We start from the raw sequence: 15,608 nt of genomic DNA on the forward strand, positions 1-15,608 counted from the left end.
TGGCTATACAAAACATTCCTATTAAAAAACCCAGCTCCTTAAAGATTAAATGTTTGAAAACAGAATAGTTTTATTTGGAGTAAAATACAACATACACATGAACAGGGACAGATGAACAAGTAGAATGCACTAACAATAGGCTGACAAATAAATGCAAGGAAAAGAATTACAAGTAGAAGACTTGAGAGAAGTAAGCTGTTTTCTGATGAGGTTACATCAAGAAAGGAGATGAAAATATCTAAAATAACTTATTTCTCAAAAAAGTTTCTCCATTAACTTTCCTATGAGTTTTCAGATTATCATCTCAATGCTAAGAATACTGGCAAAATCAGAATCTGTCTTTTGATATTCAAATTTGTTTCAAATCAATTCAAGTTAAAAAGCATAACTTCAATTAGTGGCTTTATTTGACAGCTTCAGCTATAAAGCATATTTACCTCACTAGCTCCTGAACATCCTCCAGAAAAATGCTACTGACCACATTTTGCTGAGGTATGACATGTCCATTGTGAAGTAACATTACAGAATCTGTGAGTTTCTTTTTTTTTCTTCCTGCTTTTTACTTTCACTGATGTAATTTTTACATATAATGCTACTTCATAAGTACACTAACTACACAAAAGTAACAACTGGAATTTCCACTTCAGAGACATGGAAATCCCTAATGCTCTTTTTTTTCCCTTTTTTTCTTTTCTTAACAAAAATAAACTCCTTTCTTTGTAGGGAATGTTCTCAGTTCTTCAGTAAGATCCTGTTAGCTGTTTCTCAAGAAATGTTGATGGCTAAGAATTAAAAACATGACTGCAGAAACTAATACCTATAAATTGTAGGTTTACAAGGAAGTAAGGTAGGAGTTTCAGCATGTTATTAGTATTAATAAAGAGTTATTTTCATCATTAGAAGCAAAAAATATACCATTCAAAACAGAGATTTTTGAAATATAATACCAGTCTACATTTTCGTTCCATGGCAGCTTTCGATACATCAGATGTTTTTTGGTATTTCAGTCCTCTGATTCATATCTGAGGATTAAAAAAGATAAAGAGAAAAATAATTAAAACAGAGCAGAAAATACCCTAGAGTCATTTTGCCTCTAAAGAAAAAATGAAACCCAAGTAATAAATTGCACTCAATAGTGACACATTTCTGTCAAGAATCACTGTATGACTTAGGGCACAGAGAAATGCATATACTTTTTAGACTATTTTCTCCTTTAAAAACTGGCCAGTTTACCAAATATTAGAATGAAGGAATGACCTACCCACAAATCCAAACAATTGCCAAAGCATCTGGAATATGTGCCATCTGTATCTCTCTGTGTAGTGCCCAAGGGCTTATCCACCACACACATGAATATCCTGTAACCTCTCCATACTAAATTCTCTCATTACTTCCTACATGGTAGCTGCTCTTGCACAGATCAGTCCTATTCACTTAACATCCACTGAAAGGACTGGCTTGTCAAAAATCAGGGAATAGACTACTAAAAATTCTTTTTAAGGGAAAATTTATAGACTGTTTACAAGACAAAATGGGAACAGAACGTGGATGCAGAACAAGGATCCTGTTTGGACAGACAGGATAGATCACTTACTTGGAAAGCCTTCTACGCAGATCCTTTATCTGTTCATTCTTCTTTGTGAGAATCTCCTTCATGTTGCGATAGGCAGCTGTTTGCTGAAATTTCTTCTCCAGCTCCTACATAATTACAACATCAACATATTATGTACATATTATGAAGACCAAACTAAAATATTTAAAAAAAAACAAACAATTGCTTTTCCTCCTCAAGGTTCAGAATAGTAGTTTCTGTAACTTATTCAAATTTAGATTAAGTGGGCTGGTAAATTCAGATGAGATTACTGGGACAGACAGAGAAACACAAACTTTATTTTCTGATGAAATTAGGCTAAAAGTCTTCTCAAGGCTGGGAATACATTTTTCATTTCAAACTTTCTATGCAGACAAATGGGCAATATTTAAGTATTCGTCTAGTTATAATCATGTAGTTAGTTGTGGGTTTGCTATTTTACTTATAACATGCTTTTCCACTGAAATAACAAAAATACACAGGCAACAGTGTGGCCTGGTAAACTCTGCATCCTGTAGTGTGTGCTTGTTAAATTACTAGTCGGTTAAAATGTGAGTAAGGATCACATCTTTACACTACAAAAAAAATGCTAACCTTTTCAGCTGCAGATAGCTGATCCTGAACCTTAAGCAAGTCATGTTTTGTTGTCACCAAGTCCTCTTCCAAGAATTTTTGGTTTGCAGTAGTGTCATTCAAAGTCTTCTCAAACTGGGATTTCAAAGCTGCCACTTTATTCTCCAGTTCAGTGATATCCTGGTTTGCATTAGTCTTCAATGGAAGAAATATTTAAAATATGTCAAATGCAAGAGAAGAAATATTTTAAATTTCAAGTGCAAAATTCCACACAAAGTAGGTACATCTTAATTTTTAATAAATATGTTCATGTTATTCCTTTAAAGCCTAAATTAGTGTTTTAACTAAAAAAAATGTTACTGCAGTGGCTGATTTATAACTGTAAAAAATTTTTAATAAGTGCATTTTAAAGATGTTTGGAATGTCTTCTGCCAAGTTGAGATTTCAAGTTTTTGTACTTTGCTTCTTTAGGAATTAGGTGCAGCCACAGGATAAAGCATATTATAAGAAGTTATTTACCATAAAGAAATAGTAAATTAACATTTAAGATCTGAATGTCTACACTACAATGTATTTTTGAAGCATTTCAAAAGCCCTTAGTGTAGTAGAGGTAGGAAAGGCTGGAAGTGTTAAGGCTCATACTCTCAGTCAGGTATGAATATTGTACTATTCTTAGATGTCTTACACAGTTGCTTATGAAGAAACTTTCCTGTTTTCTTGTGAGAAGAAATAACTCAAACTCTTCTGGACTTCAGTTTCGGGTAACAAAACATTATAATCATGTAACTGTTCTACGGATTTTTATTAAAAAAGAAAAAAACAAACGCAAAATCCTCTCAGGTTTGAAAGCTCAATTTCAAACTCAGAAGTATAATGACTCAGGATGAGGCTGAACCAGCAGCACCTTAAAAAGAACAAAAAACTAAAACTAAGGAAGCTCTGTTCCTGTGGAAGGTAAGATTTGAGAACAGGAACACACTTGGTAATAGTACCTGTACAGAAGAAAAGTTTATTTTGAATTTTGAGACAGAATCCAAGTCTGCAATGCTGAAAAGCACTACATTTTGTGTGTTTCAGATCAGAATAGACAGTTGCCATTTTTCTAAATGAAGACATAAGTCAATTATGCAAAAATTCTAAATCCTCAAGTTAAATTGTTCCAATGTAGCAGTTACTCCCAAACTGTGACTCAAATTTCATGTGTGGGGCCATCTATTAACTATTAGTAAAAAAAAAAAAAAAATCAATCTGCTGAGTTGGTCCTTAAGAACTGTTGTGGTTTGGCAGCCATTTATTTCTCCAAAGAGTTTAAAAACTTCTGCTTATTGAGCAACTGGGTTTATATGATCTTAATGACATCCATCCTAAAAAATATGGAGTGAAATCACAAAAAATTCCACATTTTCTCCAACAACTAATACTGATAATACTGTAATTGCTTAAATCATGTAGAACATTTCAGCACTATATCCACTAGCTAGTTGCAACAACATATGTATGCCTGTAAATAGAAAATGTAAAAGCTGGAGAAGAAAGTGACAGATTACAGAGAGCAAATTAGGACATGAAAGCTGAAGATAGTCAGCAGCCCTGACACTGAGGCCAATTCATTTTTAACAAGAAAAGCAGGATGAGATTTGGTTCCAATCTTTTAAAACTACAAACAGTATTATCCAGGATTTAATACACCCCTTTAATATTTTAAACCTTTAATAATTTAAGGCTTAACAAAACAGAGAAAGAAAATATTTGTCATGATTGATAAATCAAGTTCCCTATTAAATAATATTATTGAATACAGATTTTGAAAGTTATTAAGTAAATTTATAACATATTGAGAGAGCCAAGTACATACCATAAACCAGTTAGAAAGCAAAATAAAAAGAAATCAGGATTAAAATACGAAACTTAAAAGAGAAATGTTTTATGATACTGAACCTCACTTCAAATCTGTACATACTGGAGGAGTTTTAAAGTTAATTTCTCAAAATAATAGGATTAAAGTGTAATAATTTTCTTTCAAGTCTGAACAGAATGTTTGAAATTTAAGAAACAATCACACATGAACAAACTTTAGAAAATTCTAGTTATTGACAAAATAAAGGTACAAACTTGAAAAAATACTAAGGTGGCCTGGACAGACTTATTTGTGTTAACGTGACTTCAGGCTTTTTACATTTTATTTCTGCAGCAGCAACTCGCCGGGTTTGAATCATTTATAAAAAAGATTAAGAATCTCAAGTAGTAAAAATAAATCATGAACCATTTTTAACAGTATGCTGATATGTGCAGAACCACATAAAATCATATAAGCAGCAAGTTTGCTTGTCCATGTCAACATTAGGTGTGACAAACGCTTGAAAAAATTAGTGTTGCTGTAAAACCAGGTTAGACATCATTCTTTCATCAGTAAAAATCAAGAAACAGACATAAATTTGTGTCTGTTAATACAAATATCAACCCTGAGAACATGAATTCTGGAATACTACTTCCTGACAGTACCTGGAATAACACTTTCTAACAATAATTTATCATGGTCTATGTGACACAAAATACATGTCATAACATCAACTAATGTTATGGATTATCTCCTGACTGAAAGACCAACGGGAACAGACAATATCAGCAGGAACACAACAAAGGTAACTTGAACTTTTGCATTTGCCAGAAAAGAAACACACCATACAGAACAACATTTTGGATGTATTGGCAACAGTTGTGTTAAACAGAGGGAGATATCTTAATTGCATTTACCTTCTGATCTCCTTGGATCATCTGTAAATCCCTCAGTGACTTCTCTAGCTTGGACTTCTCATCTAGGGCAGCTGTAGCCTGCAACGCATTGAAAATTCAAAACCTCAGAAACATAAGAATAATAACCACGGGATTCTTATTCAGATATTTTTAAATATGTAAACAGCATTAAGTATCCAAGCTTACAGTGAATTTACCTGTGTTTCTATAGTCTTGAGTCTGGTCTTCAATTTTTCATTTTCTTCTTGTAGACGAGCAACTGTCTTTGGGTTAATGAACAAGAAAAAGTCTGTGAACATTCTTGTGCTATTTCAAATTTTCCAAATGTTTCAGGGAAGAAAATACACTTCATAACTTAGGAAAGCAAAGAAGATCTTATAAATGCTTATAAAAATGGCCTCCATAAGAAATCAGTAATTCATTGCTTTATTCTGTTTTCTGCCTCAGTCAGCAAGCAATTTAAGTCTTCAATTCTATTGTAATGTATAGGACCATTCACTCAAATCTGGTACATGCTTTACCGAATTGAGATTATTGAGCTCAGCATCTTCTTAATATCAAGATACATGATTAAACATTGTATGTTCAGAGATCTAAATTTCATTGCTGCTCATCATTTGTATTTTCAATCAACAAAAACTTTATTCATAGTTCCTGTTCAAAGGAGACAAATACCAGGTTACTGAATATCATGTTCTCTGCCACAGGAAATAACCATGTTTTATCAGCGTAAATTTACCATTTGAATTATTTGGGGAAAAAAGAGAAAAAGACATCAGATGTAACTATTCAACAAAAACTGTTATGAAACAGATTTTGAAATTATTTTTGATAGAGAACTACATTGATCTACAAGTAAAATAGAAGTCTGAATTCTTGAATGCTTTAATTATCGTAATGAGTAAAAACAATTTGATTCAGACGCTGTATTTGACACATCATTTCGGCAGTGCAGGCCAGAAGACAGAAAACACAGCTCCTTGCTAATTATCTTGACTGCCCATAACTTAAAAGTGTACTGTAAAAAGTGTGGCATTTTAGAAAAGTTCAGTTGAACTGAGTTCAACCCATTCATAACATTAACTACTAGAAACTGTTTCCTAATTCTGAAAATGTTTAGAAGTGAGAAATCAGACATTTTTAAGGTCAGTAAATTCCAAATTCTCTAACTGCCTGTTTCTTCAGGATGAATTTAGCCAACTTACCAAAAAAAAAAAAAAAAAAAAAAAAAAAAAAAAAAAAAAAAAAAAAAAAAAAAAAAAAAAAAAAAAAAAAAAAAAGAATGGATGCAATAAGATTGTCTGTAAGGGATACAGGAAATGTTCAATAACCTAATCATTTCAGCCAGCTACATATTTTAATTTACTTCCTTGTTGAAAAGCCAGGCTAGCTGCATGGAACTAATTTACTAATTTACTAATTCCATTAAATGAAAAAATAAACAATTTCAAAGCCCAAAATGTCTTTGCAAAGGAAGGCTCAATATTGCAATACATGTTAGAGACCATAACCACGCATTACATGTCAGATGTTTTACAACATTTATTAATTCACTAGCATTTTCCTTTACATTCTGGGATATATTACCATGATGTCTATATAGTGACAGACCATTACAGAAATATGGTCATTGACCACAACTGCATGAACAGACAAGTTCCTACCTTGTTTAGCAGCTCTGTCCCACCTTCGTTTAAGGGAGCCAGTTTTGGTTTAACGGGATCTGCAGTGGGCTAAAGAAATAATAAAGGTGAAAAAATTAAATTATACAGATCTCTGGGAGGGAGAAAGGTACTCCTATAGTCTGTAAAATAATTATTGACAGTCAATTCAGCTTTCTTTTGTAAAGTAAATGAATGACCTTTCATTTCAAGTTCATTTTTTACTGGTTTCTTGGCTCCTAAGTTATATACTTCACTTTGAGCCTAAGTTAAACAAAAGTACTGCACAGAGACATAGAAGGATTCCAAACTTGATTTTACAGAAGACTAACAATGCTGCAGCAATCAAAAGACAAAGGAATATGGAAAACAGAAAAAATATTTAATTGACTATAATAGTAAAAAATATTTACAACGATACAAATTTTCTCCTTTTAAGTATCAAAAATAATATGTATTAACTAAATACACCTTTACACTACAAACCAAATAAGATGCAGCCATAACCATGCAAGATAAGCTAAAGTGATATCTGTCCTGTGCAATGTTTTCAGCTATGAAGCCAAAACAGGACATGCAAATGTCCCAATCTTACCCCAGCTGCCAGGGGAAGGGAACCCAGGAGCAGATGCTTTAACACATCCCTGGTCTGGCTGACCTTGGGGTGAGGTATATGAGGCATGTCCTGGATGTGCAGGACCTGCACTCTGGAAACAGCCAAGGCAATTCAGAGTGAGCCTTGGTGCCAAACTGCAAATGTGACTTTTTTGGAGACTTTCAAAGACAGTTTCGAGAAAAAGGGTGGTGTTTTGGTTTTGCTTTTCTCCCTTAAGCACCGAGTCAGTACTAGGCATTTTAAACATCTGTCGCAACTCCACATGACATTTGATTAGTATTTGATTAAAATAAAACTCTACCTTTTTGTTTGAAGATGTAAATTCTGACTTTTCAAACTCAGCAACTTGTTCCAATAATTCTCTTGAAAAGAAAAATAAGGAGGCATTCATTTACTGCAGAAAAATAAAGGAAGGCATTCATTTACTAATAGCTATGCTATGGAACACATTTTACCAGGCTGATGCTATGCTTTTTATCGCATGTAAGATTCTTTTTAGAAGTACAGAATGAAGTCCTAAGCAAATACCACAAACACAACAGATCATGTCATGCAATGGTATGGTATATGCATTAGAACTGTAAAATTCTTGATTCATCCTTGATTAAAATCTAATCAAACCAGACAAAAGTTTTTTTATTCAAATCCAATCACCTCCCCTTACCTGCCCTTAATTCAAGTAAGAATATTACCATTAAAAACATCTTGCTGACAAGTTTGAAATTATTTTTGTATCTTGCTACTTTACAGATGGAAGCCTTGAAACTCTCACTGATACAACAGTAAAAGAATAGATTCCAATGGTTAGGAAAAGAATGCAAATAGTCAACACTCTGCAGCTTTCTTATTATTGAAAGGCACTCTGTACAGTCCAATAGATGTTACCGATTCTCCAAGTCAGAGACGTCTGTCTGTAACTTAAGGTACCATTTCTCAGCCTGTGAAAAGAGCTGCCGCAGAAGTAAAACGTTGGTGTAAGTTGTATTTATGAGCTCCGACTCCACTTCACTGTGTACGACACTCTGCAGTCCATCCAGCATGTCTGTCACCTCATCAACTGTGAAGGTCTCTTCAACAAGTCTAAACACAGTAGTTAATATGAGTCACATATAATAAAGGTAACAATTTTCCATATTTATGAGATCTCACTACACAGGTACCACTCACATAATGTAAGATCCTTCTAAAAACATCCACTGTCAGTAGTTATTAGATGACCACAGGACTACTAACTGGTTATTGTGTTTGAATTTTCTCTTTAAATCATCACAATCACAAACACTAATTCAGCTAGCCTTGCATTAAATTTAGACATCAGAAGCAAGATATAAAGCAATGTCATGTTGTCAATATCTGTGTTAATTCCTAAGAACATGAACAACCTAGTTCTAAAAGCACTTGACTTGTAACTTTCGGAAAATTATTGGTTCTTCCCCAGTAAGAACATACAAATTGAAATGGAGAAAAGTTGCCCCATGAAGTGTTCAAATGCGCCACTGCTGCTAGCATATTTGGTTTATTCTTGCTCAGAAGCACCCCACACAGTACCTGCTGTCCTTAAGGTCCTGAAAACAAGAATCCACTGTTTTGAGACACAGGCCACGCTTGAAGCGAGCGAAGCGCATGTAGCTGATCACTTCGTTCTGGTGGTGCTCATTAAGGCCCAGCTCTGCCTGCAGGTGAGGATAAAAGCACAAACATACACTAAGCAAAAAGGAGCATAAGTTTGGCTCTGACTAGTATTGCCTTCTGACTGGTTTCTGTGATTGCTTTCACAGGGTTATCATGTTCACTAGCATGTTAAAAAACAACTATATTTTCATATGTGTAATCCCCATACACCTCACATAAGTGCTCTCCCTTTAAAACCACCAGTGCTTGGAAGTAAGAGCTCAAGTGACTAGTAGCCTCAAAAAAGTCACAGAAAATCTAAAACAGAAGCAATCAGAGTATCAGAATCAGAAGGACCATGGAGGAAGCTCTTGGATAAATTTGTCTTTGTACTACATGTACATATGTATAATGTAGCTGAATGATGTATCTTTCATAGATGTACTACCAAAAAAACCCAAAACAAAACCACAGGAAAGTATGCTATGTTTCTTTGTTAGTTTATTTGTAGAAACTTTTCATATAATTACAGAATCATAGAATGGTTTCTGTTGGGAAGGGACCTTAAAGATCATCACTGCCATTGGCAGGGACACCTTCCGCTAGACCAGGTTGCTCAGAGCCCCATCCAGCCTGGCCTTGAACACTCCCAGGGATGGGGCACCCACAACTTCTCTGGGCAACCTGTTCCAGTGCCTCACCACCCTCACAGAAAATAAATTCTTCCACGTATCTAATCTAAACCTACTCTCAGTTTGAAGCCACTCCACTACAGTTCCTGATGAAGACACTCTCTCCAGCTTCCTTGTAGGCCCCCTTCAGATACTGGAAGGTTGCTGTGAGGTTTCCATACAACATTCTCTTCTCCAGACTGAACAGCCCCAACTTTCTCAGCCTGTCTTTGTAGGGGATGTGTTCAAGTCTTCTTGTCAACTTTGTGGCCCTCTGCACAACTTGCTACAACAGTTCCATGTCCTGCTTATGTTGGGGGCACCCGAACTGTACACAGTGCTCTGGGTGGGGTCTCATGAGAGCAGAATAGAGAGGGGAATGACTTCCCTTTACCTGCTGGTTGTGCTCCTTTTTATATAGAAGGAGATCTTAAGTGATAATCTGAATTTGTTTCTCAATAGCCTGTTGCCCAGAAACAAATACTCCCAGGGCAAATTAAGGAAGCAATTTCAGCTGTGGCTGACTAGCCCTTCTACACGTGCCTCAATTTCCAAGGAAGGACTGTTGGTATGGCCAATTACATTGGAATAACCATTGCTCATGCAGGTAGCACAAGTCACAAGGAGGTACAACGGGGCACAAATGGGAGTTTATCCCCTCATTCCCTGGAGAGCTGATGCAACCAAAGGCGAGTCCGCTTCACTTACTTCGGTGTACTTGGTCGGTATGGCTGGTGCTGGGGAAGGACAGAAATGTAGCAAGTCACACAAAACAGTTAACCTGATCACCCTGTCCTCAGTAACCCACCTGTGCAGGTGAGCTCCAGTGACAACGCAGTACTGGGATACCTGGATGGACAGTCAGTAATCTGAGCACAGATCTCGACTGCCCGGGAATTAAAGGCCGAGGAAGCAGCAACAGCAGTAAATAAAACCAGCTCTCACAGTGTGGGGCTGCAAGCCCGATGTCGCCCACAAAGTCCTACACCTTGGAATTGAGGGATCATATGGAAAGCTAAGTTGATGTTCTCTTTGCTGTTGCTGGGGTTTTTTTTAGGTGAAGAGTTTTTATTTATTACAGACAGAAAGGAACTTAAACGAGTAAACAGACACATAAGCACAGGCCACTCGCGATCTCCAAGTCAGCCACGCCGATACGCGGTTAAGCCACCGGGGCACCTCATCCCGCAAAAAAACCCGAGCCCCAGGAGTCTCCGCAAGGATGTCAGGGATGCCCGGGAGGGCAGGCGGCGGCCGCAGCCCCCTGGAGCAGCTCCCGCATGAGGACGGGCCGCCCCCAGGCCCGCAGGTATACCTGGACGAGCAGGGAATGCCGGGGGCGGCGGCAGCCCCGTCCCGTACTCACCATGGCGGCGGCTCTGACGGCGCTCGGACGGTTCGGGCCCAGGCGTTGCCATGGAGACCGAAAGCCTCGCGAGCGCCTTCGGCGCGCCCCGATTGGCGGTGGCGCGCCCACGTGACCCGCGCGGCGATTCCCGGCAAATAAAGGAGCTGGGGTGTTTTCCTTGGCGTTTGGATTTGGGATGTGCTCGGGTCGCCACGGGCAATATTCCACGTTTATTTACACCACCTAAAATTTTTTTTCCCCCCAAAGGCTTCTTTGCTAAACACGGATTTTTGCAAAGCATTAGCATGGAATTAATCCCGCTAAAGTCGGCAGGACAGCCCAGAACAGTTTGGGTTTTAAGGGACCTTAAAGATCATCCAGTCCCAAGCGCCCCTGGGCAGGGACACCTCTCACTAGCCCCGGTTACTCTGAGCCCCATCCAACCTAGCACTGAACATTCCCACAGATGGTGTCAGCAAAGTTTCGCAAAAAATAAAACTCTCTAACACTGACTTTAAACTCCTGACTCCTCTGGTTTTAAGTTCTTTAATCCCACAGCCATGGTGTCAACTATTTTTTTACACGTTTTCTAATCAACAGCCCTATTTGGTTTGCTTGCACGTGGAGCCATGGAGTGGACTGGCAGGTATCCAGTACAGGTTACTGGAGCCCAGGGCTCACAGCAAACAAGGGAACACACTAAACAGACAGTCTTGGCACACCTCAAGGGACTTCCTATCAAGTTTGCTCTGTACATAAGGAAAAACATTAGGGCTTTTTGGTTTGGTTTAGGGGGATTTATTTGTGGGCTTTTTGTTTCTCGTTATCTGCTACCTCATATCTCACCTGCTTAGAGCAACAAAATCCCAACTACTGCATCATTTACTTTACTAATTTATTTTCGTGTTCTTCCACTTCTGTCTTTTCTAGCGCTTGCCTTGCTTTATTGCACTCAGAGACAGAATAGAAAACTCCATTCAGCAACATGGGCTAGCACAAAATAGCCCTCATTCACTCACAGATGAATTGCAGGTAAATGACTGACAGATCGAGAAGCAGCAAGCTGGAAAAAGGCGGTTTGGAACATACACAGGCAGGAGCGCTGCTGTACCTGGGCAGCTGTTTCCATCCACACACTTTCTGGAGCAGAGTGGCCCCAGGGGAAAACTGTTCTTCTTCCACAATTTAAGAGGAAAAAATGGGATCCATTTTCACACCGTTAGAATGCAATTGGCATTACCCAACATTATATTTGTCTTACTGACTACAGCCTTCAGTGCATTTTCATTAACTAATGGCCCTAAAAGCAGCAGTGACTAATTTAGGATTAACAGAAGATTTTGAGTAGGCAGCTGTATTAGTGGCAGATCTAACCTGATTTCTGTTTACTTCAGATACAATCAGGAGCAACTGACACGACTTCCATCAAAATCGAGCAGCCTGGATCAGCTCTTGAGACAGATAGGCCTGACTCCTTCCAAGTCTGTCCTCAGTAAACACCACAAGTCACAGGTGCAGCCTACATTCAACACAGGAGACTCAGGACATGTTTGCAGGAGGCCCTAGACCATGTGACTCCCGAGGGAAGGGCATCCAGGTCTGGCCTCAGAATTGAAAAGGACATCCCTGTGGCAATCCAGGGACTGTAGAAAGACAGACCATATGCACAAAAGGTTGTTCCCGAGTGTAGGCAGCATTACAGTTGTTGAAGGTGGACTGAAAGACACAGCAGGAGCTGTGCTATGCCTTGTTAGCTTGCACCTCTTTGTCCCATGTTCCATCACACAGTACGTGCTGGCAGCAGCACTTCTTCAGGTTCCTCAGCAAGCTGTGCAGAAAAAGGAGTAATAGAGTATTTGTGTGGGAAGACGAGTCAAGATCCAAGACCAATGTTTCGGTCATCCACATTTAAGCCTTTTCAAAGTTGCAGGAGAAGATACATTGCATTTGTGCCTGCAAACCTCCCTAACAATCTAACCTCCACTTTTTTGCCTGCACGGTTGAGAGTTCTATCAATCCCATGAGAATGACAGCATCATCCCCACTGAATCAAATGCATTACTTCCTTGGGGAAGCCTGTTTGGATCCCCGCCTACGTCATGGTGACCTAATGCAACTAAATGCACAACTCAAATAACATTTGGTCCTGTTGACTTAAAAAAAAAAAAAAGATTATTTTATTTTTAGGGGAATTACAGCATCCACAAAGCTTTCAAAGAGCACTAAAACTGCATTCCAAATGGAACAAAGCAGGATGAGAAAGAAGTTCCACAAAACCTGAGATGCAAGAAGAGACCCATCTTCTAACTAATCACCTTGAAACAGTTGATCATATCCCAACTGGTGAGAAGTTCACAAAAAATGAATTTCAGCCTGCGAACAGCGTGAATAACTCAAAGAACCACTTGTCCAAATGCTGCAAGAGTGGGGAGAAAAGTCAGTCACTCGAGTGTCCTTGCAGACTGTACTGCTGCTAGTACATGGCAAGTTTCTGAGGCACCAGGCTGGAATGCTGCAGGAACACGCTCCCTTCACTGAGAACACCTCCGTGTCACTGGTGTGTGGTTCATTTCTGCATGATGGCTGAGCATATTTCACATAATTGAAAATTTTTGTCTTTGTAAAATGTTTTCCCATTTTTAATGTTGTGGGAGGTTCATTAAATTTATGTCCAATCAATTGTTTTGTAGTCTTTTCTTTTTTGTATTTCTTTTACAGGAGTTTCCAAGTGAGAGATCATAATCCCAACCACTGTTATGAACCTTACTGCTTAGAAATCGGTTTTTCTAAAATTTGGGATAAGAGCTTAAAAAAAAATCTACTGCAAACACCAAGTGAGATTACCATCTAGAATAAATTATTTTTCAAACCTCAAATCCATGCCAAGGTTTAATTTATGCTTTTCTTCAACAGAAATCCAAGGACATGCTTGTCTCCACAAATTCACAGTTTTGTTCTTTAGAAAGCCGGGCTATACCTAACAAATCAGAGCTATCAGCTACCATGGGCACTGCTTATGTCTGGTGGTACTTCCAGACATAAACTATCATACTGCCAAGGAAAGGCTTATCCATCTCTACAAATATCACTGCACACAAGCCAAGTTGAGAACTTTGCATTACTGGTATGCATTGAAGAATGACTAACAAATTATGATTACTACTGTAATGACACCACAGCTAGTGCTTCTTAAGCAAAATATTACCTATAAGTAACAGAAGACCTGTAGGGCTGAGTTTTCATTGCTATTTGTTAGCTATGCACAGAGAAAGAAAATTCCTTCAGGAAAATTCTGAGACTTTTCCAAAAGCTTCTGTTTCATAGCAGCTCTCACTTTCTTCCTCATAAATACACACAATGTGAGCTGTGAAAACAACATAGATGATGTCAACTAGTTAGTTTTCCTAGACCAGACTGATGTTGTCACTTTAACATTTTTATTGCTTTAGCAGGAAAGAGAATTTCAAGTAAAAAAAATTCTAATAATCTACTCAGAGAAGCCATTATCCAGTAGTATCACTGAGATGCTTCTGTAATGCATAATCCATATCAGTAACAGTGATGCCACACTGCACTTTCCTGAATGAATTGAGAATGAACCATAAACACTCCTATGTATCTTTCTGGGGATATCTCATTACTGCAGGAGATAATGGCCAATATTGCATACATTTTTCTTTTTTTGAAATTATACTAAACAGTCAGTTACAGGTTAAAACTGGTAAGAAATCATTCCCTTGATAGGATTGTTCCTCGTAGCTTCTCCTGTGTTCCCTGCAGTATAGTTTTTCTGTAACAGCACTTCTGTTGGAGCTGTGAAACAATATGTAATTACATGCTTTATTGTTACAATTCAAGCCTCTGGGTACCATGTTAGTGATAAGATTTTCTTTAAGCACTATTCTTTTATAGTTCTTTCAAAAAGATTATCTTCCTCCAATTTCCACAGAGAATCTTAATTATTAAGAATAGAACCTCTGCCAAATGCTGTTGATTCAAGCAGACAGAATTGACTCATAACAAAGATTAAAGAGGGAGCATGGTCTGAGTGCCGTAACATACAGATTTTTTAATTTTTTTTCTCTTACACTAAATTTGCCTGTGCTCTTGCACAATTCTTTGAACTGTCTTCTTTCTAGGGTCTCCTAACACGTTTAGAGAATCATAGAATCGTAAATGTTGTAAGAGACCTTTGAGATCATCCAGTCCAACCATCCACCCAGCATCACCACTGTAACCCCTAAACCACTAAACCACATCACCCAGAGCCTGATCCAGACACCTCGTAAACACCTCCAGGGAGGGTGACTCCACCACCTCCTTGGGCAACGGGTTCCAATGCCTGACCACCCTAACAGTGAAAATTCTTTTTCTAACATTTAATTTGAATCTCGCCTGTCTTGGTTTAAGGCCATTTCCTCTTGTCCTCTCACTGCAGGAACAGCAGAAGAGACCGGCCCCCACCTCACCACAACCTCCTCTCAGGTAGTTGTAGAGAGCAATGAGGTTTCCCCCCCGGACCCTCTTTTTCTCAGAGGATTAGCAGCAAAACAGTGCTAAGAGAAGAAGCCTTGATTTTTTTCTCATTTTTAACCTTCAGCAACCAACCTGACTAAACGGTACTGAAACAATCCCAGACTCCGCTTTAGGCTGCCATTAACCCGCACGGCCTACAGGCTGGCCTCGCCGATCTCGAAGGTCCTTTCCGACCTAACTAATTCAGTGACTCCGTGACCCCACGCTGGCGGGGCGGTGAGGGACGGGCGGAGGGCGGTGCCGCCCG

The 15,608-nt window shown here is 38.4% G+C and overlaps 1 protein-coding gene across 3 annotated transcripts; it reads right to left on the reverse strand.

The window, feature by feature from the left end:
- Positions 1-50: 50 nt before the first annotated feature.
- On the reverse strand, positions 51-15,582 carry LZTFL1 (leucine zipper transcription factor like 1). Of its 3 annotated transcripts, XM_039388324.1 has the most exons (11): positions 15,434-15,582; positions 14,031-14,189; positions 8,744-8,868; positions 8,081-8,275; positions 7,497-7,557; positions 6,583-6,651; positions 5,116-5,181; positions 4,919-4,996; positions 2,186-2,359; positions 1,595-1,698; positions 51-1,022 (listed from the first exon to the last, which is right to left on the reverse strand). In XM_039388324.1, exons 3-11 carry the CDS (start codon positions 8,818-8,820, stop codon positions 1,004-1,006), a joined length of 843 nt encoding a protein of 280 aa, XP_039244258.1. In that variant the 5' UTR covers positions 8,821-8,868; positions 14,031-14,189; positions 15,434-15,582; the 3' UTR covers positions 51-1,003. The 3 variants fall into 3 exon arrangements, with proteins under 3 accessions (XP_039244258.1, XP_027584862.1, XP_027584859.1); XM_027729061.2 differs by lacking the exon at positions 14,031-14,189; XM_027729058.2 differs by lacking the exons at positions 14,031-14,189; positions 15,434-15,582 and adding an exon at positions 10,844-10,900.
- Positions 15,583-15,608: the final 26 nt, after the last annotated feature.

The sequence above is a fragment of the Pipra filicauda genome, unplaced genomic scaffold (assembly GCF_003945595.2).
Source record: "Pipra filicauda isolate LSUMZ 115617 unplaced genomic scaffold, ASM394559v2 scaffold62_size3274119_pilon, whole genome shotgun sequence".
Classification (NCBI taxonomy): Eukaryota; Metazoa; Chordata; class Aves; order Passeriformes; family Pipridae; genus Pipra; species Pipra filicauda.

Excerpts from the sequence above, each read along its gene's own strand:
- LZTFL1 (XM_027729058.2), bottom strand. Across the intron at positions 8,276-8,743 it reads CAGGACCTTAAGGACAGCAG|ACTTGTTGAAGAGACCTTCA; the intron begins GTACTGTGTGGG and ends TACTGTGTTTAG. Across the intron at positions 7,558-8,080 it reads GTCTCTGACTTGGAGAATCG|AGAATTATTGGAACAAGTTG; the intron begins GTAACATCTATT and ends TTTCTTTTCAAG.